A 24,498-nucleotide genomic window follows, 5' to 3' on the forward strand; every position below is an offset into this window, starting at 1 on the left:
CCATCATCCAGGCCTCACCCCGTGCTTCGTGTATTCTTTCCTCCCCCTCACCACACTGCCCAACTCATGGCAACAAGTGTTTCCCAAGGATCAGCTCTGTGCCCACTCCTCCCATTGGTGCTTCGAGAGAAAGACACCTAATGGTAGTCTGATGTCTTCCAAGAGGCTCAGAGAGGCCAAGCCCCGCAAGTGGCTCCAACCTCCTGGCACTATCAGAATCCAGAGCTTCCTCTGGGGTCCCTTCTGTGAGCAGCACACCCCACTTGATCTTTTGCTTCATTGTCTGCTTGGATCTTAAAGTAGCCCCTTGGGGCAGGATGTGGCTGACTCCTCTGTGTCTCAGAGCCCAGTTCCATTTGTATTCGCTGAGTGACTGCAGTATCCCAGATACCTTGTCCTAAGCCTCCTCCCAGCACAGTGCACTGAGAGATGGGGCCACCTGAAAACCCTAGGATGCTGGGACTGGGCCTCTGCCAGAGTCCAGATGGGGCAGGCCAGGCCCTGAGACACAGCGGTGGGACTTACCGCTGACCCGGCAGAGGAATGGAGTCCAGGTGGCGGCCTCCAGGCAGCGCCATCATGTTGACGCCAATCCGCAGCAAAGCCTGCCGACAGCGATCGGGGCCCTAGAAAGAGAAGGCAGGATGGGGTCAACCAGGGCCCCCAAGTAAGGAGGCCCAGTCATTTTCTCTCCCAAATCCTGGCCACAGGGGGTCATCTCATGTGTGGAGAGAAGCCCCTCCCCCCGCCCCTCCTCTGCTGTTTGAATCAGTTTATATTACACTGACCTCACACTCAATGCAAGACTCAGATCTGATCTTGATTCTAAGTCCCTGACGCACCATGAACCCCTAGAATTTTTCTTAGGTTTCATTGCCAAACACATACTTAACCCATTTTGCTTTGTACCCAATATTGGGACACACAGACCAGCAAATATTGCACAGGAAATATTTACACTTTAAAAGTTTGTAGTTTACCTGAAATTCACATTTTACCGGGCACCTTGTTTTCTTAGCTAACTCTGGCAACTCTGCATACTAATTCCTTAACCATATACTGTCAAAGTACTGGGTTCTTCCCTTTGCTTATGTCTGGGAAATGTGACCCTGTAATGGCACGGTGGTTGCTTCCCCAAATCTGTTCCACTTTAGATGATGTCATTTCACCCAAACTTCCAGGAACTGGTTCAGTGATAGGCATGTGACCCAATTCAAGCCAATGAGCCATGAAAGAACTGTTTCTAGGAAAAATTTACTTTCTCCTTAACTGCAAGCCAGTCACAAGGTGAGATAGTATCTCTCCCACTGAACCTGAACAAGGAAGCACATCACTCCATAGCTGTCAGAGACTCCCTGGCCATCAAGAGGGGACCCAGCTAGAGAAGAAGGTGGACACACACAGGGAAAAACCTGCATCCTTGATCATGGAGCCACTGAATCAACCAGTGCTGGGTCTGGCCCACCTCTGGGCTTCCCAGTATGTAAGATAGTAAAGTTATTATCTCAGTGAGGATTCTGGTTCAATAAATAGTCTAATAAATAAAAGTGATCCAGGTTCTGTGCCTCCAATCCCAGCACTAAGCACCCACTTGGTTTGCCTGTGCCTCACAGGTTAGACCAAGTCAAATAGTGTCCTTCTTCCTCCATAAAATCAGCTGCCCCCCTGTTTGTCTCCTGCCTCGCCAGTCCTTTCCCACTCCTCTCTCTGTCATCTCCTTCTCCAAGCCAATGAAGAAGCCCTCCTTGGTGAAAATAAAGATTCTGTCCGCTTCATCTGAGTAAAGCAATAGTCAAGAGAGGGTTGACTGTCACCTATCATGCTCTGAGCTTGAGGACAACAGATCAAGACCCTCAGAGAAAACACAGGCATGAACTTGTGGGAGGATACAGCCGAGAAGGGCAGCAACTCAGGTCTAGAAAAATTAAACTCTTATGGTTACAAGTGACCCTTATGAGAAAAGAGTGGAGGAGGATTTTAATTAATAGTGATGTGGCTGGACATGAAGTACCCCTTGTGATGCGTGCTCAGTCATGTCCAACTCTTTGCAACCCTGTGGACTATAGCCCGCCAGGCTCCTCTGTCCATGGAATTTTCCAGGCAAGAATACTGGAGTGGGTTGCCAATTCCTACTCCAGGGGATCTTCCCAACCCAGGGATCAAACCCACATCTCCAGCCTCCTGCATTGGCAGGCAGATTTTTTTTTACCACTGTGCCACCTGGGAAGCCCCCTTGTGATGTTTGGAACAAAAGACAAACAGTGAATCTGAAAACATAGGGAAGGAGGAGCCCAGAACAAATTAGGGCTTTAGATAATTCCAGAGATTCACTGCCACTGCCTACTCCCTGCCCTGTGGGCCCCACTAGACTGAGACCGTGGAGGGCAGGAACCACTTGGTTCTAAGGGCTGGGCACTTAGCAAACACTCGATAAGACTCTAGAAATATTGAGTGGAATGAATTTTTAATATATTTATGTTGAGCCCTAATTCTTCATCTGCAACAGAGAATAATAGTATCTGTTTTACAGGGCTATTATAACAATGACATAAGGTAAGGAATGCAGAAGTGTCAGGCCAGGTTGAGAGCTAAATCAATAGTTATTATTATGTCCTGAGAGTCTGCAGTGTGTTCAGCTCCGTGGTCAGCTCTGCCAGGGGAGATGCTATTAAACACAGCATCTAAAGAACCCAGAACAATAACAGTGCTCCACGAGGGCTCCTTATCATCAGGAGCATCACGATTTTTATTACTTTCATTATTTTCATTATTGAGAAGGTATATTTTTGGAACCCAGTGAGTCAGCAACCTGAAAAGAAAGGCACAAAAGAAAAAAAGCTAGAAACAACAAAATGAGGTATTTGTTCCCTTTGCGATATCTCTGATGAAAGAAGCAAAAAGGGAAACACCCGCATCTCAGAGTGAATGCTCTGACGTGATCAGAGCACAGTGAGCAAGCAGATCTTATTTTAGTTCCATCTTCATCATGGAGAAGAATTGGGCAAAGTAAAAGTTGAAGAGGAAATCAGCTTAAGGCAGGTGACAGTAAGGGAAATTTAAGGTCACACGAAGCTCCAAGGTCCTTGAAAGTGTGAACAAGTTAGGATTCTGTGAGCACACCCGTGAACATTAGAGAACCCTTATAGATCTGATCAAGTTGAATCTGAGGGACCCTGAGAAAGGGTCCCTGAAGGCAGGAGAATGTTCTGACTTTCCAAGAGATTCCAGAAACACTTGGTGACCACAAAATTCTAGAACAGATTCCTAATCACTGGTCTGTGAGCCCTTTAGGCAGAAGCCAACTAGAGCCCAGATGGAACAAATCATGCTCAGACAATTTCTTCCTTTTCATTAGGAACCACTGGGCTCTCAGCTGAAGGAGATGCAATAAACCTAATGTATCTTGATTTTGTTGAAAGACCCATTTGAGAGATCCTCATTGCCCTATTTCATCCACAGCCTTTCAGGAGTTAGGCCAGTGGAGGCTGTCTGCTAACGAGACCTTGGTTCACATGACTCTGCATGTTCCCAGAGGCTGGAGAGCCCACGTAGGGACATCTAGGCAGGACATGTTTCACTGCCTCTGCATAGACTATTATTCATGCCTCTTTTCCTCAGTGGGACAAACTCCTGGATGTCTGAAGTCCCATCTTGCTCAGTGAGAAGCTGGGCACCTACGTGGTGAAGCTGAGATGGTGAGTCAGATAAGCTCTCAGAGGAGCCACAGCTCATAATCACTGGGGATGGGGAACAGGTAAGGGCATATCAATAAGATGCATGCGTGCTAAGTCCTTTCAGTTGTATCAGACTCTTTGTGACCCTAAGGGCTGTAGAAGGCCAGGCTCCTCCGTCCATGGGAATCTCCAGGCAAGAATATTGGAGTGGGTTGCCCTGCTCTCCTCCAGGAGAGCTTCCCGATTCAGTGATCAAGCCCACGTCTCTGACATTTCCTGTACTGGCAGGCAGGTTCTTTACCACTAGAGCCACCTGGGAAGATCTGGAAGATGAAGTGGGGACTATCAAGAATAAACCTAGTTGATGTTTATGAAGTGCAAATAATAATAATAATTGCTTGTATCCTTTTGAGTGTGTACTATATGCCAGGCACCTAAATGCTTCATATAGTATTAGCACCTTTAATACTATCAGCATCCCTCTGTGATGATAAGACCTCTGAAATTCAGTGGAAACACGTGCACTGCCCCAGATCACACAGCTAGTAGGTGACAGAGGACCGGTCTCTGGGTTTTATGATTAGACAGAGGTGGGGTGCTGCAGCAGGTGAAGATGATGACAGCAACAACGGTGACACAGGCCAGCATCTGCTAACAGGAAGGCTGACTCCATTCCCTGGGGGCCACACTCAGCCCTCACCCTTCACACACAGCAGAGCCCTCTTCCTCTCACCAGCGCCTCCCGCTGCTCCTACCTCCCAACCCATGAGATCAGCAGCTTCACTAAGTATCGGACCTCAATGACACAGTCAGAGGACAGAAGAGTCCTTGGAAGAAGGAAGACCCCAAACACTGCACCAAATGGTAGAAGAAAGTGGGACACCAATGGGAGTACGGGGAGGATATCTCCTGTTCCTCATTGGTTGGTTCCTTTAGTGAGTCATTAGGACAAAGTCGTGGGTCTAAAGGGCTTCCCAGGTGGCACTAGAGGTAAAGAACCTGCCTGCCGATGCAGGAGATATAAGAGATGTGGGTTCAATCCCTGGGTCAGGAAGATCCCCTGGACAAGGGCATGGCACTACTCTCACCTGGAGAATCCCATGGACAGAGGAGACAGGATACAGTCCATAGGGTCACACAGAGTCAGACAACTGAAGTGACTTAGCACATGCACACGGGTCCCAAAGGGGTCAGGGGATGGGAAACGACAGTCCCAGCTAAAGTCTAAAGTGTCACCAGATTTGTAGAGACCCGTTTCAATCACGCAGCCCTCGGGGAGGTCTCCACAGACTGCTGGGTGGTTTCCCCCTCCCGCTGACCTAAGCTGAACTCATCCTATTGAGCAGAGAGTTAGAACAGAACCTCTCCGAAGCTGCTGAGCATGTCAGGAAACCAAGAATGGATTCAAAGTAACCCCTTGACTGTACGCCATCTGTCTTCACTGGTATTGCAGAATGAATTTAAAGTTTGGAGTCTAATAGATTTGGATTCAAATCCTGATTCTGTGTCTGATAAATATGTTACCTTTGGAAAAGCATCAGTCTTCATGAATACAATTTCCTCAATCATACCTGCCTCCCAGAAGCCTCATGAGGGTTAAATGAGATCACTCATAAAATTCTCTGATAGATAATATAATTCAAAATAATATATCTTGTGCTTGGCACATGCTAGCCTCAGAGTAGGAGCACTCTTCCTCATAGAAGAAAGAGCTGAGAAATACTGGGATGGCCAATAAGTTCATTTGGGTTTTTCCATAAGGTGTAATGGAAAAACCTGAACGCACTTTTTGGCCAACCCAATATATCTCAGGGAGAGATGCTATCTTCCTCATGAGATAATGGAAAAGGACACATGTAGGGGTGATCAGGAAGCAACAAACTGCATTACCTCCACTCTCTGCCCAGGGGCCTTCCTAATTCATGGGAAATCCTACCCTGGAGTTTGAGCCTGGGTCCTGCAGGGCTCTTGGTGGTGTCTCCCCACCAGAGTGGTTCGTTTACAAGAAGGGCTTGAAGTCTCAAGTGTCTCTGATTTAATTCAATGCCTTCTGCAACGACTGCTCATTTGGACAGCTCATTTCTGCTCTTGCATCCCATTAGAGGCAGCCCTTGCTCACCTCCATTTGGCTAAGGAGCCAGCTTAGGCTCTAGAGGAAACAGAAGCTATTTACAGTAAATTATTCAATTAGTACCAGGAGCAAGGCGGGGGGTGGGGGGTGGGGGTGGGGGTGTTTCTGCTGTTGTTTAATGGGCCAATCCAAGTACAGCTCAAGGCTGGGCTGGGACTGTTTAATCTTAAGAATCCATTAGGGCTGTCAACAGGAGCTGGACAGTAAATACTGTGGGAAGCAGTTAAGCTCCAGCAGCAGCACCAATAGAGAGAGGAATAGGAGCTGGGCATGGCGGTGGGTAGGAGAGGCACTGACCCAGGGATTCAATCAAGTCCCTCCTTACACCATCCCCTATCCCTTCATTATTTCTCCTCCATGGAATTTATCACAATTGTAATTAAACAATTAACTGTGAAATTAACGCCTAAAGTCTTTCTCCCTTGAGGATCCTACCAGGGGTTCGGACTAGGTCTGCCCCGCTGACTGCTCTATCTCCTCGCCACTCCTCACCACACCGTCTCCCTCCTGACACAGTGCCTGGTACACAGATCAATTAACACTTGCTGATTGACTTGGTGAGTTCTTACTGAAGGAACTTCAGCTTCCTCACTGGGAAACCAGAGAGGAAGGTACCTATTTTCACCACATGGTTATCAGAATTCAGTGAGACAGTTAGGAGGGCCTTTTGCAACCATACACACTGCATGGAAAGGGTTCTGCCTCCTAAATCCATGAGAAAGAGCCACCTGCCCCTCTCTAGTTCTTGCAGTCCCCACTGCCTGGTGGTACCTTCCCTCGCTCCCACCAGCTCTATGCTCATCAGGTTCTCCAGATACACAGATGGATGAGTAGACCATCCCCAAACTGCACAAAAGCTACAATAACAAGAGCGTCCCTGATGGCTCAGTGGGTAAAGAATCCACCTGCAATGCAGGAGACACAGGAGCCTCAGGTTCAATACCTGGGTTGGGAAGATCCCCTGGAGGAGGAAATAACCTGTTCCAGTATTCTTGCCTGAGAAATCCCATGGACAGAGGAGCCTGGCAGGCTACAGTCCAAAGGGTCACAAAGAGTCAGACATGGCTGAGCAACTAAACACACACACACAAGGGGGTGCTAAAGGGAGTCCAGAGGACCTCCAAGCAGAGTCGGTGAGAATGGAAGGTAGAGGGAGGGGGTCATGGGAAGTTTCTCAGAACATGACCCCAAAGCTGAGAGAAGAATGTGGGAATAAGGGAAGGAGAAGGGGCAGAAAGGAAGAGCGTGCAGGCAGAGGGAAGGGCATGTGAAGGCACAGAATCCTGAGCATGATACGGTCAGGGAACTACAAGGGTTTCTAGAAAGGGGGATCTCTGGGCTGGTAGTGGAGTCAGGAGTAAGCTATCCCAGTGGCAAGGAAATACAGAAAAAGGAGTGGTCACTTTCAGCTGAAGAACAGGCCAGACTTCTTAGAGGAGGAGACATCTGACCTGAGTCTTAAATGCAGAGTGGGATCTTGTCAGGTGAAGATGGGACAGGACATTCAGTGCCAGGAGAGCCCTGGCAAGACCAGAAAATGCAGCAGGTATTAGAGACCCAGGTATCCTGTTGTGGGGAGGGGAGGTGGTGGGCAGAGGGGTGGGGGAGGGAGGGTTCTTCTATAGTCCTGCATACAAAAGGAGCTGATTCTATCCTGTGGGCTCCGCTGAAGGTGTGTGAGCAGGAGAGTAAAATAAGCAGAGTGGAATTTCCACTCCCACCGTGACCAATGGGGTGGATGGGCCTCAGGGAGCGAGATCAGTAGCAGAAGTTCCTGTAAGAGACAAACACAAGCTCCTAGCAGAACCCTAAAAGCCCCAGGGCTGGAGAAGTACAGCCCCACCGTGGAAAGGAGGGATTCAGTGAGCTTTGTGAAGTAAGGATAATGGGTCCCCCGCCCCACTCCGGGCCTCTATGTGACTTGTCTCCCACAGGCGGCAGTAGTATCACAGATCCTTATGCATTGCTAGCTGAGGTGGCCAGGCTCCTGCAGCAATCAGATACTGTAAAAACCCTTATTCCCAGGGGAGATGCAAGAACTCAAGGAAGCTGCCACCAGCCCTGCTGAATGGACCAAGTCTCATGAAATATAGAGAGCGCTGGCTCCCTGGAGGAGGCTCTGAGGGCCCTTCACAGCTGTCAGGCGACAGAGCCCAGCAAGTAGGCAGAACAAACTCATATTGCTCATATTGCTGGCCTTGTCCTCTCCGGCCCTGGAAAGCCTGTCTGGACAACCCAGGTGGCCGGTGCATCACGTAGAGGGGGTCCACCCAGACTTCAGCCCTGGTCTTCAATTCTGGGGCCAGAACAGTTTCAGCAAGACACAGACAAGGTCCGAAGCCTCTACCTGATTAACTGGACATGACTATTGACACTTTCTAGCCCTAACCTGGAAAGTAACAGGAATCCCATAATCCTGGAAAGTCATAGGACATTGAAATTTATGGACATACTTATGCACAAGTATGTTCATGAACTTTACAGGGGTAAAACTAGCAAACAGGAGTTCATTTAAGAGACACTTACAAGCTCCCAGGGGGACCCGATAAACCCCAGGGTCAGTCAAAATCTAGGCAGGCTTCTTAGAGGAGTTTACTTCATAGAGTATAAGAACCAATGGAAAGCATAAGAGAAGACCCCCCTATAATAATGATGATGATAAGAAAATGAGGAGTAGAGGGAGAAACACTTATTAGGTGCTTTGTATCAGGCACTCTTAAATGCTTTACAGTTAATCCTCAAAATAACTCTATGAAGTAAGTTACTATTATTGTCCCCCATTTTCAGATGAGGAAACTGAAGTACAAAGAGGTCGGCGTGAACAGATGGAGAGACCCAGAGAGGGGAAGAAATCTGCCTGATGTCACACAGTAAGCTGAGCTGTTCCTGGGGCTGGCACCCAGGTCTTTGCACTCCCATAAACTCCCCTGGGAAATCCAAAGAAAGCTTTTGCTAGTGAGAGCTGAGAGAGCCCCATCCAGGCTCAAAGTAATTCACCCTAGGAAATCGATGGCAGCATAGTTCCCCATCTGTAAAACAGGGATAGTTACAGCTGCTTCTCTCCTTTGCTGTGATTACAAAGCACAGAGGAATGGACAGTAGACAGGGAGGTTCCAGGGATTCCTGGTCTAATTTGGCTCAGCCTTGGAATGAGACAGGCAGGTTGACTCAGAAGTGCCCATGAGTCCCCTAAAGTTGGAGGAAAACAAGCCCCGAGTCAAACTTTCCTGGCTGAGGCCATGTGCCCCAATTCCTGATTAACATGACCACCCATCCCCCAAATGGCTCAACTTGTCAGAGTCAAGCCCCAGCAGCCTCCCCTGAAGGAGCATGTGAAGCAATCCTGCAGGGGACACAGGCTCCTGGAGCCGGGAAAGCCATGGCGTCCCATCCTGTGACTCAGGGTAGGTTCCTTCCAGCTCTGGGGCCCCAAACCCAAGCTGCCCATGAGAGGAGCCCCAAGCTTTGAACCACACAAGGAAACTGCAGTTACTGGCATCTGGGAGCTGTCCCTGAGCTGGTGATTTTCTAAGGGTCATAAGTAAGCAAATGGTGCGCCAGACCTCCAAGACCTTAAGTGGCATGCAGTCCTCAAGGGAGGCTTGGCTGGGGCTTTGGGCCACCACCATACAGAATTCTGTTGGTTAAGAATGCAGATTGTCCAGGTTCAAATCCCAGTTCTATCAGTTATTAGCTGTGTGACCTCGGGTACTATGTGCCCTTGTCTATAAATTGGGGTTTGTATATTGTAAAGATAAAATGTAAGGGGTGGTCCCGTCCTCATAACACTGCTGTTCAGATCAATGAGATCACATATGTGAAGTACCTGGCACCCAAGGGTGCTTGATATAAAGATTGGTTCCATTTTTCTCTTCTGATGAGGACAGTACCCAGCAGTAGGGAGGCCAACAAATGGAAGCCATTCCGCCACCTCCTGAACTATGTCAAGCTAGTCAACTGCTTCTTACTCTTTAACTTTTTAATTCTCTTTTCTTACTTTCTAACTTCTGCTGATATAACTGTTAGCCAACTGCTCGAACGTTCTTCAGCTTTGATTCGCAAAAGTGAGAGTCCTCTCTCACTGGGCCCAGGTCCCAGGATGCTAAAATTAACAATCAGTATACTTTAAGCTAATGACTTACTGGTCGTGGCTGCCACGAATAGACATAACTCTCAGATAAAGGCCATTAGAGAAAATTGAATAGCTCCAATGTGGTGAAAATTTGGATATATCCTGTTTCATAAATCACTCTCGGAGGTCACACTGGGCAAGCTATTTCCCTCTCTGAGTCATGATGAGGGCCCACATTGAGGGGGGTCTATATACCCTTGGGAAAGAGGACAGAAGAGAGACTACAATCTTTTGTAGTTTCACAAATACCATTTTCTCTTACTTCTAAAGCCAGGAGTAGACAATAGTACTATATCATCAACCATGCTAATCCAGCACCACCACCCCCCCATATTTTATTTCCTTCTTAAATTCTCCAAACTGGAGGATGCTCAATAACATCTGAAAAGTAGCATGATAAGGTTATGGAAATCCAAAAGTTCAGGATTGGGATTCCAACCCCAATTTTGTCTCTTACTAGGCCTCTCTGACCTTTAGCCTCTTCATCTATAAAATAGGAATTTAATCTATTCTCAGTATTGTTATAAGAATCACATAAGATCACGTATCCTGCATGATACTTATAAGAGCAAGTGAAATAACAATACCATAAGCTACTTTGACCCAGGGAGTTAAGTTAACAGTGTCACACAGGAAGTCTCATGTGAATATCTATCATTGTACCCAGTGAAAGATCCACTTCCCACCCAGAACTCAGGCCCAAAGAGCTGCTTCAAACAGAAAAAGATTAAAAAGCAGAATATATTGTATATATTGGGAAGAAGAAAAGCCTTCCCTGGAGATTTGACAAAGATCTCATATACAAAGATCATGCTTTGCATAAGTCCAAATAACAACATTAAGACATTTTCCATAATCAGTAACATTGGCCATGAAGAAACAATTAACATCCCAGCTCACGCCCTGTGTGACTTAAATAGTCTGGGACATTCAAAAGAGAGTCCAGACTGAACCAGAACCTTGACTCAGCAACAGTGGCAAAGGATTCTCAGCAGCTCGCTAACCAAAGGAACCAAAGACACAGAACAAGAACCCATTCCAGGGCCACTGAATGTAAACAGAATAACCCAGAGTGAGAGTTCAATACACGATTCTCAACAAATCCTACTGTTATTATCATAACATCCTCAGATAAAGATCCTTTATGTGGGAGTACAGTGTCAGGTACTTGGACCACATGTTCCAAATATGATTATTTGAATTAATCTAGCCACAGAATGGATCAAACATGAAAAAGAGCCCATTCCCAGAATGTTGTCTTATGGAGGCTCAATGATGTTTATCACAGTAGCATATGAACAGTGTCTAGCACAGCATAGGAGCTCAATAAATATTGGTTATTTTCCAAGAAAGGGTTGCATGGTTCTCCAAAAACATCTTGCTCTTCCATAATTCTATGCATTGGTCATGCCACTCCAGCACATCCAGATGGAAATCTTAACACTCTTTATCTCCAGGTAATATCAATATTTCAGGACGTAGCTTTAATTCTACTTCATTTGGGAGGCATTTTCCAACCACCCTAACCTACAGTAAATTCTCCCTCCAACAGGTTTCCTAAGAACAAATCAAACTCTGACATCCTGAAAGTTTTTAAATTATATTATAATAAAACATACACTTTCTTCATGGTCCCTCTCTCTTCCCATTTCTGCCTCCTCAGTGATAACAGAGCAACTAGAAAGCCACAGTAAGGCAAAGCCAAAAGATGGAATAAGGTGAGTTGTGGATCACAGTTTAAAGTAGAACCACCCTACTCATATCAGACAGTGTACAAGCAAGAATTAAACAAAATGTGCTAAGCCACTAATATTTAGGGGTTGTTTGTTATGCCAATTAGTCTTAAACTAATTGTGAGAATGAAACTAAATGTGATATTTAAGGCACTCATAAGTGTCCTAGGCACAGAGGTCTCTCAAAAAATATGTTTTTCCCCTTCCTCCTCAGTCTTGGAGAAGATGGTGGAATTGTGTTTGTTTACTGACAATTAGCCTTCTGGACACTGACTCTAATTCATGCGTGGAACAGCCAGAGTCCAGAAGTAGATAAGGTAATGGTCGAATGAAATAAAATACCTACAAATATATAAATACCTGGGTCCTACCAATTCTGAGACTGAAGTTCCATTTCTCACTCACTGTTGTCTTTGCTCATATGTATCCATTCATAATAGCCAAAATTTAGTATTGTCAGATGGTTCTAAGATGTATTATTTTTTATTTTAATATGTGAAACTAGGGTGCAATTTCAGTCAATGGCATCTTTGTATTGTGTCACAGTTTAATTGAAAACATGTTTTCTTAGACTTCCCTGGTGGTCCAGTGTTGAGAACCCACCTGCCAATGCAGGGGACACAGGTTCAATCCCTGATCCAGGAGGATCCCACATGCCACAGGTCAACTCAGCCTATGCTCTACGTCTACGGAGCCCACAAGCTCTAGGGCCTGCAAGCTGCAACTGCTGAGCCCGAACTCTGCAATTCCTGAAATCCGCATGCCTAGAGTCCCTGCTCCACAGCAAAAGAAGCCTGCCCACTGCCACTAAGCCTGCCTCCTGCTTGCTACAATTAGAGACAGACTGCAAGCAGCAATAAAGACCCAGGGCAGCCAAAAATTAAGTAATGACTTTAAAAAGAAAGCATGTTTGCTTTTCCACAAAATCACAGGGCATCGTACAATCTGTGGCATCTTAACTTTAATGAAATGGTATTGAGCACTTAACTGTATGTCAAGTATACTTCTAGGTTCTTTTTAAAACTAAATTTATTTCACAAAAAAGCATCAGAATAATTAGTACTACTATTATCCTCATTTTGAAGACATGGAGATGAAGATCCAGAGATCCAATAATTTGCTATGGTACATATCTAGTAAGTTGAGCTAGGGTAATGACTGTATCCTCTCTTTAAGAAAATCTATACTATGCCCCTATCTTTTAGCATGTGATTATGATTTGATAACTGATTATACTTCTTATAGAGAAAGTTTGCATAATAATTCTATGTACAGCAATATGATATAACCTATATTCTGAAATACTTTTTCATAAGAAGAATTTTAAAGGATTGATAAAGATTGTTTTCATGTTTTTTAAAACATATCTCTTAACTGGCAAAAATGTAAGAAATCTGGAGAAACCAAAAGGAAAGCAAAAGCAGCAAACAGGAATAACAAGCAAGGATTAAAGGGAGTTTTTGCCCTGAGAACATCGGCTGAACGTTGCATTCCCCAAGCTTCTGTTCCATGCATGTATGGGGAAGAGCAGACAAGGGACAAAGCCTAGGAGGTTATAGAAACAATAAAACAGTGGTCCAGAAGGCCAAAAACCCAATGCGGGAGTGAATGAGAAATAAATCTCCTATATAAACAATGTAAGAAAAGTTGTCTGTCCCAACTTTGGTGCTGGGTTAAAGGGAAGTAAAATCTTTTCTGAGCATTAATGACCACAATATGAAAAGGGTTTGCAGCCTAAATTCACATTATCTATGAGGAGAAAAAAACTCAATTAGAGAATTTAGCTTCAAGAAATAAAAAAGAGTCTTGGAAACATTTTCAAGGAACAGAGGCTATAAAATATGACCACGCAGATTTTGGAAAGAACCAGATAGAACTTACATAAATTAAAAATACAATAATTAAAGTGAAAAACTCACTGGACAGATTAATCACAGCTTAAGACTGGATTGGTGTATTAAAAGGTAGGACAAACGAAATAATCTAAAATGTAGCCCAGAGAGAGAAAGAGACAAAATACAAGAGAATTAGAGCTAAGGAATAGAAAGTAAAATAGACTCACAAGTATTTAATCAGGTTTCTAAAAGGAGATAGAGATAATAGGAGAGAAAAAGTGATATCCAAAAAAAATGGCTGAAAAATTTCTCGGAATTTTTGAAAGACAAAACAACTTTCAAATCCAGAAATCCCAATGAATCCCAAGCAGGAAAACGCAAAAGATCTACACACCCTAGATAATTCATAAGACTAAAGAACACAAAAGACAGAGAAGCTGTGAAAGCATCCAAAGGTGAAAAAAGGAGACAGAGAAAGAGAAATGAGACTTACAGGAGACCGCTTGATAACAATGATAAAAGTCAGCAGAGAGTGGAAAACTTTCTGATTACTGAAAATAATTATCCTTAAACTCTATCCTCAGGAAAACCCTTCCAAGAATAAGAAGGAAATAGATACATTTTCAAACCAGTAAGAATCTCACACCAAAGGAAATTCTAAAAGATTGATTTCAGGCAGAAAGAATGTAATGCCAGAAGGGGGGTTTGAAATATAAGAAAGGATGATGAGCAAACTTACTTTCACTATGTGAGTAAATCCAAACACTGACTGTAAGAAACAATCATGATACTTCATTTGTGGGATAAGGAAAGAAAGATAAATCTCAACTTTATACATAAATTCAGAAGGGGATGACTAAAGTAAGTTAAAGCATTCTAATAATCTTATATTTGGAAGGAGGAAAATGGAAAGGTCAATTAACTTTAGCATTATTAGGTTATTATTAATGTTGTAGTATTTAGTGTAACCAACCGAAAGAATATACACAGAGGTAGAAACAGACATTACCATTCAAATATGTTCAGTTCAGTTCAGTCACTCAGACATGTCTAACCCTTTGTGATCCCATGGACTGCAGCACACCAGGCTTCCCTGTCCTTCACCAACTCCCGGAGCTTGCTCAAACTTATGTCCATTGAGTCGGTGATGACATCCAACCATCTCATCCTCTGTCATCTCCTTTTCCTCCTGCCTTAAATCTTTCCCAGCACCAGGGTCTTCTCCAAGGAATCAGTTTTTCACATCAGGTGGCCAAAGTATTGCAGCTTCAGCTTCAGCATCCATCCTTCCAATGAATATTCAGAACTGATTTCCTTTAGGATGGACTGGTTGGATCTCCTTGCAGTCCAAGGGACTCTCAAGAATCTTCTCCACACTATAGTTCAAAAGCATCAGTTCTTTGGCACTCAGCTTTCTTTATAGTCCAGCTCTCACATCCATACATGACTACTGGAAAAACCATAGCTTTGACTAGATGGACCTTGTTGGCAAAGCAATATCTCTGCTTTTGAATAGGCTGTCTAGGTTAGTCATAGCTTTCCTTCCAAGAAGTAAGTGTCTTTTAATTTCATGGCTGCAGTCACCATCTTCAGTGATTTTGGAGCCCCTCAAAATAAAGTCTGTCACTATTTCCATCGTTTTCCATCTATTTGGCATGAAGTGATGGGACCGGATGCTATGATCTTTGTTTTCTGAATGTTGAGTTTTAAGCCAACTTTTTCACTCTCCTCTTTCACTTTCATCAAGAGGCTCTTTAGTTCTTCTTCACTTTCTGCCATAAGGGTGGTGTTATCTGTATACCTGAGGTTATCGATATTTCTTCTGGCAATCTTAATTCCAGCTTGTGCTTCACCCAGCCTGGCATTTCACATGATGTACTCTGCATATAAGTTAATTAAGCAGGGTGACGATATACATACAGCCTTGATGTACACCTTTCCCAAGTCTGTTGTTCCATGTCCGGTTTTAACTGTTCCTTCTTGACCTGCATACAGATTTCTCAGGAGGCAGGTAAGGTCGTCTGGTATATCCATCTCTTGAAGAATTTTCCAGTTTGTTGTGATCCGCAGTTCAAAGGCTTTGGCATAATCAATAAAGCAGAAGTAAATGTTTTTCTGGAACTCTCTTGCTTTTTCAATGATCCAATGGATATTGGCAATTTGATCTCTGGTTCCTCTCCCTTTCTAAATGCAGCTTGAATATCTGGAAGTTCATGGTTCACGTACTGTTGAAGACTGGCTTGGAGAATTTTGAGCATTACTTTGCTAGCTGTGAGATGAGCACAGTTGTGCGGTAGTTTGAGCATTTTTTGGCATTGCTTTTCCTTTGGATTAGAATGAAAACTGACCTTTTCCAGTCCTGTGGCCACTGCTGAGTTTTCCAATTTGCTGGCATATTGAGTGCAGCACTTAAACAGCATCATCTTTTAGGATTTGAAATAGCTCACTGGAATTCCATCACCTCCACTAGCTTTGTTCATAGTGATGCTTCCTAAGGCCGACTTGACTTCACATTCCAGGATGTCTGGCTCTAGGTGGGTGATCACACCATCATGGTTATCTGGGTCATGAAGATCTCTTTCGTATAGTTCTTCTGTGTATTCTTGCCACCTCTTCTTAATATCTTCTGCTTCTGTTAGGTCCATACCATTTCTATCCTTTATTGTACCCACCCTTGCATGAAATATTCCCTTGGTATCTCTAACTCAGTATGTAGATGGGAAAAAATTCAAAACGGGACAGAAGTTTGGAGGGGGTATCAATGAATAATAGCCACCAGTGTAAGGAGAGATATGGGGCAGGAAATGGCAACCCATTCCAGTATTCTTGCCTGGAAAATCCCATGGACGGAGGAGACTGGTGGGCTACAGTCCATGGGGTCATGAAGAGTCGGACATGACTAAGCGACTTCACTTTCACTTTTTCACTTTCACTTTCATGCATTGGAGAAGGAAATGGCAACCCACTTCAGTATTCTTGCCTGGAGAATCCCAGGGACAGAGGAGTCTGGTGGGCTGCCATCTATGGGATCGCACAGATTGATTATATTCTTTGTAGCCAAAGATGGAGAAGCTCTATAGAGTCAACAAAAACAAGACCAGGAGCTGACTGTGGCTCAGATCATGAACTCCTTATTACCAAATTCAGACTTAAATTGAAGAAAGTAAGGAAAACCGCTAGACCACTCAAGTATGACCTAAATCAAATCCCTTATGATTATACAGTGGAAGTGAGAAATAGATTTAAGGGCCCAGATCTGATAGATAGAGTGCCTGCTGAACTATGGAATGAGGTTCATGACATTGTACAGGAGACAGGGATCAAGACCATCCCCATGGAAAAGAAATGCAAAAAAGCCAAATGGCTGTCTGGGGAGCCCTTACTAATAGCTGTGAAAAGAAGAGAGGTGAAAAACAAAGGAGAAAAGGAAAGATATAAGCATCTGAATGCAGAGTTCCAAAGAATAGCAAGAAGACATAAGAAAGCCTTCCTCAGTGATCAATGCAAAGAAACAGAGGAAAGAACAGAATGGGAAAGACTAGAGATCTCTTCAAGAAAATTAGAGATACCAAGGGAACATTTCATACAAAGATGTGCTCGATAAAGGACAGAAATGGTCTGGACCTAACAGAAGCAGAAGATATTAAGAAGAGGTGGTAAGAATACACAGAAGAACTATACAATAAAGATCTTCACGACCCAGATAATCATGATGGTGTGATCACTCATCTAGAGCCAGACATCCTGGAATGTGAAGTCAAGTGGGCCTTAGAAAGCATCACTACGAACAAAGCTAGTGGAGGTGATGGAATTCCAGTTGAGCTGTTTCAAATCCTGAAAAATGATGCTGTGAAAGTGCTGCACTCAATATGCCAGCAAATTTGGAAAACTCAGCAGTGGCCATAGGACTGGAAAACATCAGTTTTCATTCCAATTCCAAAGAAAGGCAATGCCAAAGAATGCTCAAACTACCACACAATTGCACTCATCTCACACGCTAGTAAAGTAATGCTCAAAAGTCTCCAAGCCAGGCTTCAGCAATACATGAACCATGAACTCCGTGATGTTCAAGCTGGTTTTAGAAAAGGCAGAGGAACCAGAGATCAAATTGCCAGCATCCACTGGATCATGGAAAAGCAAGAGAGTTCCAGAAAAACATCTATTTCTGCTTTATTGACTATGCCAAAGCCTTTAACTATGTGGATCACAAGAAACTGTGGAAAACTCTGAGAGATGGGAATACCAGACCACCTGACCTGCCTCTTGAGAAACCTATATGCAGGTCAAGAAGCAACAGTTAGGACTGGACATGGAACAACAGACTGGTTCCAAATAGGAAAAGGAGTATGTCAAGGCTGTATATTGTCACCCTGCTTATTTAACTTATATGCAGAGTACATCATGAGAAATGCTGGGGTGGAAGAAACACAAGCTGGAATCAAGATTGCCGGGAGAAATATTAATAACCTCTGATAAGCAGATGACACCACCCTTATGGCAGAAAGTGAAGAGGAACTAAAAAGCCTCTTGATGAAAGTGAAAGTGGAGAGTGAAAAAGTTGGCTTAAAGCTCAACATTCAGAAAACGAAGATCATGGCATCTGGTCCCATCCCTTCATGGGAAATAGATGGGGAAACAATGGAAACAGTGTCAGACTTTATTTTGAGGGGCTCCAAAATCACTGCAGATGGTGACTGCAGCCATGAAATTGAAAGACACTTACTCCTTAGAAGAAAAGTTATGACCAACCTAGATAGCATATTCAAAAGCAGAGACATTTCTTTGCCGACTAAGGTCCGTCTAGTCAAGGCTATGGTTTTTCCTGTGGTCATGTATGGATGTGAGAGTTGGACTGTGAAGAAAGCTGAGTGCCAAAGAGTTGATGCACTGTGGTGTTGGAGAAGACTCTTGAGAGTCCCTTGGACTGCAAGGAGATCCAACCAGTCCATTCTGAAGGAGATCAGCCCTGGGATTTCTTTGGAAGGAATGAAGCTAAAGCTGAAACTCCAGTACTTTGGCCACCTCATGCGAAGAGTTGACTCATTGGAAAAGACTCTGATGCTGGGAGGGATTGGGGGCAGGAGGAGAAGGGAACGACAGAGGACGAGATGGCTGGATGGCATCACTGACTCAATGGACGTGAGTCTGAGTGAACTCCGGGAATTGGGAGGCCTGGCGTGCTGCGATTCATGGGTCACAAAGAGTTTTACACGACTGTTTAGTGAACTGAACTGAAGCTACTTAGCAGCAGCAGCAGCAAGGAGAGATAAACTAAACCAGCCACTTGTAAGCAAATATTATAAAGCATGCATTATAGGCAGAGACAGAGAGAAAGAGAAAAGGAAAGAGAAAGCAAAAGAGGAGGAGAGAGGGGGAGAGAAAAGAAAAGAAAGTGTGCTATGTGCTGGGTATAAGAAATATTTCTAAAACAAAAACACCCAAACAGCTTGACGTTAAAAGCTACAAATTGGACAGGACATAGGAATATTTACTGAAGAATTCTGGTGTTGATATATTCACATAATACAAAACAAACTTTAAGACAATATGCACTACAGAGAAGAGTTTCACTGCACAAAAATAAACAGTTTAGCCCATCAAGAAGATTGAAATCACTATTTAAGAAGTGTATGTTACACTTGGATAAAGAAGAGCATAAAAAGGGGACTTGTGGGGAAATGTCAGATTAGCACCTAAATATATTTTGAAGAAACAACAAACAAAAAGAAAATATAATAATGAGGATGTACTGAAAAACAATAAGACAGATATACAAAGTAAAAACTGATAAAATTTGAAGAAGAAATGAACAAATCAAGAATCACAGATGGAGATTCCAATGTAATTCTGTCATTGATTGACAGCTCAATCAATCAAAAAAATCAGTAAAGATAAAGAAGATATAAATGGCATAATTAAAAGTTAGAGTTAATGTTTATGAATAGAACACTGCATTCAACTTATCAGGTATACACATTCTTTTTGAGGATTTGTGATTCACTATTTTTTTTCTCATGAGTAGTGACTGGATCTTAAAGCAAATCTCAGCAAATTTCCAATGATGGTTATCCTATAGACTATAATCTGTACCCCAATATAAAGATCCCCAATTATTTAAACACACAAATCAGAGGTCAAAGAAGAAATTAAAACAGAAATTAGAAAATAAACATGAATGATTATGAAAACATGTATATAAAAATCATATGGTATGCTGATTATCAGGATTAAGAGCAAAGGTTGCAGTCTTAAATTAGAAAATATGAAAATTAGAATTCTAACTTCTAACAACATAAGAAATTTTAAAAAAGAAAAGAATGATTTCAAAGAAAGTAGCAAAAGAAAAATAGTTAAGGAATTCCTTGGTGGCCCACTGGTTAAGAATCCATCTGCCAATGCAGGGAACATGGGTTCAGTCTCTATACTGGGAATATCTCCCAGGCTGCGGGGCAACTAAGCCTGTGGGCCACAAATAGTAAGCCCATAACCCATAACTACTTACTCCAAGCATGGCCACTATTGAAGCCTGTATGCCCTAAACCCCATGCTCTATAAGAAAAGTCACTGGAATGAATAGCCTGTGCACTGCAACCAGAGAGCAGTCTCCAGTCACTGTAGCTAGAGAAAGCCCATGCACAGTAACCACGGCCCGGCACTACCAAAAATAAATGGAAGAAAAACCTTTAAGTTAAAAAAAAGGAAGATAGTTAAGGTAGAAGCAAACATTATGCAAAACACAACAAAAACACTAAACAAAACATAAGCGTAAATGAAATGATCAATAGAGTTAAAATTAGTTTTTGAAAACAAATAAAATAGATGAACTACTGGTAAGATCAGAAAAAAGGAAACAATATGTATGGCAGAAATCAACACACCACTGTAAAGAAATTATCCTCCAGTTAAAAATGAAAAAAGAAAGGAGATGCAAATAATCAATATTCATAATAAAAGCAAGTTTTTAGTACAAATGCAGCAGAAATAAGAGAATATGATGGATAATATTATACGGACAAGTATTCTGCAATATTACTGAAATCATAAACTAGACAAATTCCTAGGAAAATACAATTTACCACAGTTGACTGAGGAAGAAATAGATCTGTAACTACTGAATAAATTAACCAATAGTTTAAACTTTTCCCTTAAGAAAACCACCAGGCACAGAGAAGTTCACAGAGCAGTTTCCATCATTCAAGGGAAAGATAACTCTTCCTTTGTCAAGCTTTTTCCAGAGAATAAGAATAATAGAACACAGGAGATAGGCACAACATTGTAAATCAAATATAACTTCAATTAAAAAATAGACTATGAAAAATTAAAAGAAAATATACTTCAATTTATTTTGTAAGATTGACACAATTTTGATACCAAAACTAAAATACACAAGAAAGGAAATATATAGGACAACCTCATGTATAGACAATAGACAAAAATATAACAAAATATTAAAAATAGAATCCAGCTATATATAGATATAGATATGTATAAAGAATAATAAATAATGGCCAAGTTGGGTTTAGCTTAAAAATACATGGCTGCCTAAACATTAGAAAATAAATTAATGAAACTCACTACATTAATAAGTTAAAGAAGAAAAATCCTATGATCACATCAATAGATAAATGAAAATAATTTCATAAAATTCAACAACCGTTCGTAACAAAACTTTTTAGAAAACTAGGATAGAGTGCATCTATCAAGAAAAAATATACACGAACAACATACGTAATGAAGACATGCTGAAAGCATTTCCTGTGAGATCAGAAACAAAATTAAAATGCCAGCTCCCACCAGCTTCTATTCATCATTGTGTTACAAATCTTAGCTTGCATAGAAAGAAAGAAAATGTGTAAGAACAGAAACAAAACTGTCATTATTCACAGTTGGTATGGTTTTCCATAGGGCTTCCCCAGGAGCACACAGCCAATGGGGTGAATGGAGGCTACAGCTGGTCTCTGCTGTGTCTACCCAGAAGTATACCCTACACAGGGCTGAGTCCACCACACACAAACCTGAAGTCCACTTGACAAACTAAACCGCCATGGGTCTGTGTCTTCCCAGAAAAGGTATCTTTCCCTAATTTCTATTAAAATGTGCCATGAACTAGCAAGCTACTCTCCTTGTCAACGTAGAAAGCCCCAAAGTATGTACAAAGAGATTATCTTAATTTATGAAAGGCCTTAGAAAAGTGGCTAAAAATAGATATAAGAAAGTCAAGTAGAGTCTTAGATGGGCTTCCCAGGTGGCTCAGTGGTAAAGAATCCACCTGCCAATTCAGGAGACACAGGCTTGATCCCTGGGTCAGGAAGATCCCCTGGAGAAGGAAATGGCAACTCACTCTAGTATTCTTGCCTGGGAAATCCCATGGACAGAGGAGCCTGGTGGGCTACAGTCCATGGGGTTGCAAAAAGAGTCAGACATGACTTAGCAACTAAACAATAACATATTCCTAGACACCAGCACAAAAATAAAGTGAAATTTAGAAGAGAGGGTATGTACAAGAGCAACAAAAATATATAAGGTATATAAAAATGAGAAAACATATAAGTTCTTTATTGAGAAAATTACAAAATATTATTAAAAGATACTAAAGAAGACCAAAATAAGTGAAGAAGTTTTTCATGTATATAAGACAGGAAAATGTCAATTCACCATAAAATGACCTAGAGGTCCTGTGCAGTCCCAATAAAATCCCCACAAAATTTTTTCCTAGGACTTGATGAGTTAACCCAAGATTATCCCTGAAAAAAGTAAAAGAAATCAGGGCACTTTTCTTGCCAGAGAATAAAGACTTATTTTCAAATAATAAATACAATGTGATACTGACCCTAGAATAAACTTGGAGAATTGAATTAGAGAGCCCCAAAATAGTCTAAAGCAAGTGTAGAAGCTTGATTAATGACAGAGGAGGGGGAAACAGGACAGACAGACAGACAGCACTCATGACCATCCCAAAGCATAAGCAGAAAGTGAGTTGGGGAGGGTTGGAGGGTGATTCCCACCATTGCTCCTGCCTGGTGTGTTAGGGGAGAGCTCCTTCTTGCCCACACTTATTGCCCCAGAGCAAAGACTGAGCTGGTTTCTGCTAGAGAGAAACAGCTAAAAGGGTTGCTCTCAGAGAGCCCTTCTGCAGACAGAAAAGGCTAGCCCATCTCCAGGACAAGCATACGAGAAAGCTTCTGAAAATGAGAAATGGAAGGTTAATTAAGAAGACCTGGTATACGATCCTTTTAATATGCTGCTAAATTCAGTCTGAATGATCAAGTGGGATTTATCTTGAGATGCAAGGAGGGTTCAACATACACAAATCAATAAATATAATATACATATTAATAGAATGAAGGATAAGAACCATATGATCCTCTCAATAGATGCAGAAAAGGCATTTAACAAGATATGTTGCCCTCTCATGAGAAAAGCTCTCAATAAATGGAATATAGAAGGTGTATACCTCAACATAATAGGCCAGATATGACAAATTCACAGTTAACATCATATTCAATGGTGAAATAGTAAAAGCTTTTCTTCTAAGGTCAAGAACAAGACAAAGGTACTTACTGTTACCACTCCTATTCAACATGATACTAAAAGTCCTCGCCAGAACAATTAAGCAACAACAACAACAACAAAGTCATTCAAATCAGAAAGCAGAAGTGAAATTGTCTGTTTGCAAGATGATATAATTTTACATATGCTGCTGCTGCTAAGTCGCTTCAGTCGTGTCCGACTCTGTGTGACCCCATAGACAGCAGCCCATCAGGCTCCCCCGTCCCTGGGATTCTCCAGGCAAGAACACTGGAGTGGGTTGCCATTTCCTTCTCCAATGCATGAAAGTGAAAAGTGAAAGTGAAGTCGCTCAGTCGTGTCCGACTCCTAGTGATCCCATGGACTGCAGCCTACCAGGCTCCTCCGTCCATGGGATTTTCCAGGCAAGAGTACTGGAGTGGGGGTGCCATTGCCAAACCCCACCAAAAAACTATTGGAACTACAATAATGAATGAGTTTGGTAAATTTTTTTTTCAGGATACAAAATCAACTTGCAAAAAATCAGCTACTAACTACAAACCATTTGAACCATTTGAAAAATAAAGAAAACTATCCTATTTACAATAGCATCAAAAAGAATAAAATATTTAGGAATACATTTAACCAAGGAGGTGAAAAATCTGTCTGCTGACAAATATAAGACACGAGTGAAAGAACATGAAGAAGACACAAAGAAATGGATGGTCCATGTTCATGGAGGAAAATAATTAACATTGTTAATATGTTCATACTATACAAAGCTATCTACAAACAATGTAATCTCTACTAAAAGCCTAATGGAATTTTAAGAGAAATTTAAAAAAATCCTAATACTCATATAACACTACAAAAGACCCCAAATAGCTAAAGCAATCCTGAGAAAGAACAAGGCTAGAGGCACCACACTTTCTGATTTCCAGCTATGTTACAAAACTATAGTATCCAAGGGCTTCCTTGGTGGCTCAGTGGTAAAGAATCCTCCTGCCAGTGCAGGAGATGCAAGTTCAATCTCTAGGTCAGAAAGATCATCTGGAGAAGGAAATGGCAACCCACTCCAATATTCATGCCTGGGAAATCCCATGGACAGAGGAGCCTGGCAGGCTACAGACCACAGGGTCATGAAAAGAATCGGACACAACTAGCAACTAAACAATGACAAATAGTATCCAAACCATATGGGAATAGCATAAAAATAGACACAAAGACCAATGGAAAAGAATCATGAGCCCAGAAATGAAACGTGTTTAACACCAATCATCAGAAAATGCAAATCCGAACCACAATGAGATATCTCCTCACACCTGTTAGAATGGTTATCATCAACAAGACAAGACAGGAGCACTGGGGAGGATGTGGAGAAAAGAGAACAAGTGGGAACTACTGGTGGAAATGAAAACTGGCGCAGCCACTGTGGAAAACGGCATGGCGGTTTCTCAAAAGAATCCAGAATAGAACTACCATGTGA

At 42.4% G+C, this 24,498-nt stretch overlaps 1 protein-coding gene across 1 annotated transcript in view; it reads right to left on the reverse strand.

Moving 5' to 3' along the window:
* INSC (INSC spindle orientation adaptor protein) overlaps positions 1-24,498 on the reverse strand; it is a 133,272-nt gene that overhangs the window by 93,397 nt on the left and 15,377 nt on the right. The window contains exon 3 of the mRNA XM_027979364.2: positions 526-626. Coding sequence (XP_027835165.2) covers positions 526-626 — 101 coding nt within the window. The remainder of the gene's footprint in view (positions 1-525; positions 627-24,498) is intronic.

This window comes from Ovis aries, chromosome 15, assembly GCF_016772045.2.
Source record: "Ovis aries strain OAR_USU_Benz2616 breed Rambouillet chromosome 15, ARS-UI_Ramb_v3.0, whole genome shotgun sequence".
NCBI classification, from domain to species: domain Eukaryota; kingdom Metazoa; phylum Chordata; class Mammalia; order Artiodactyla; family Bovidae; genus Ovis; species Ovis aries.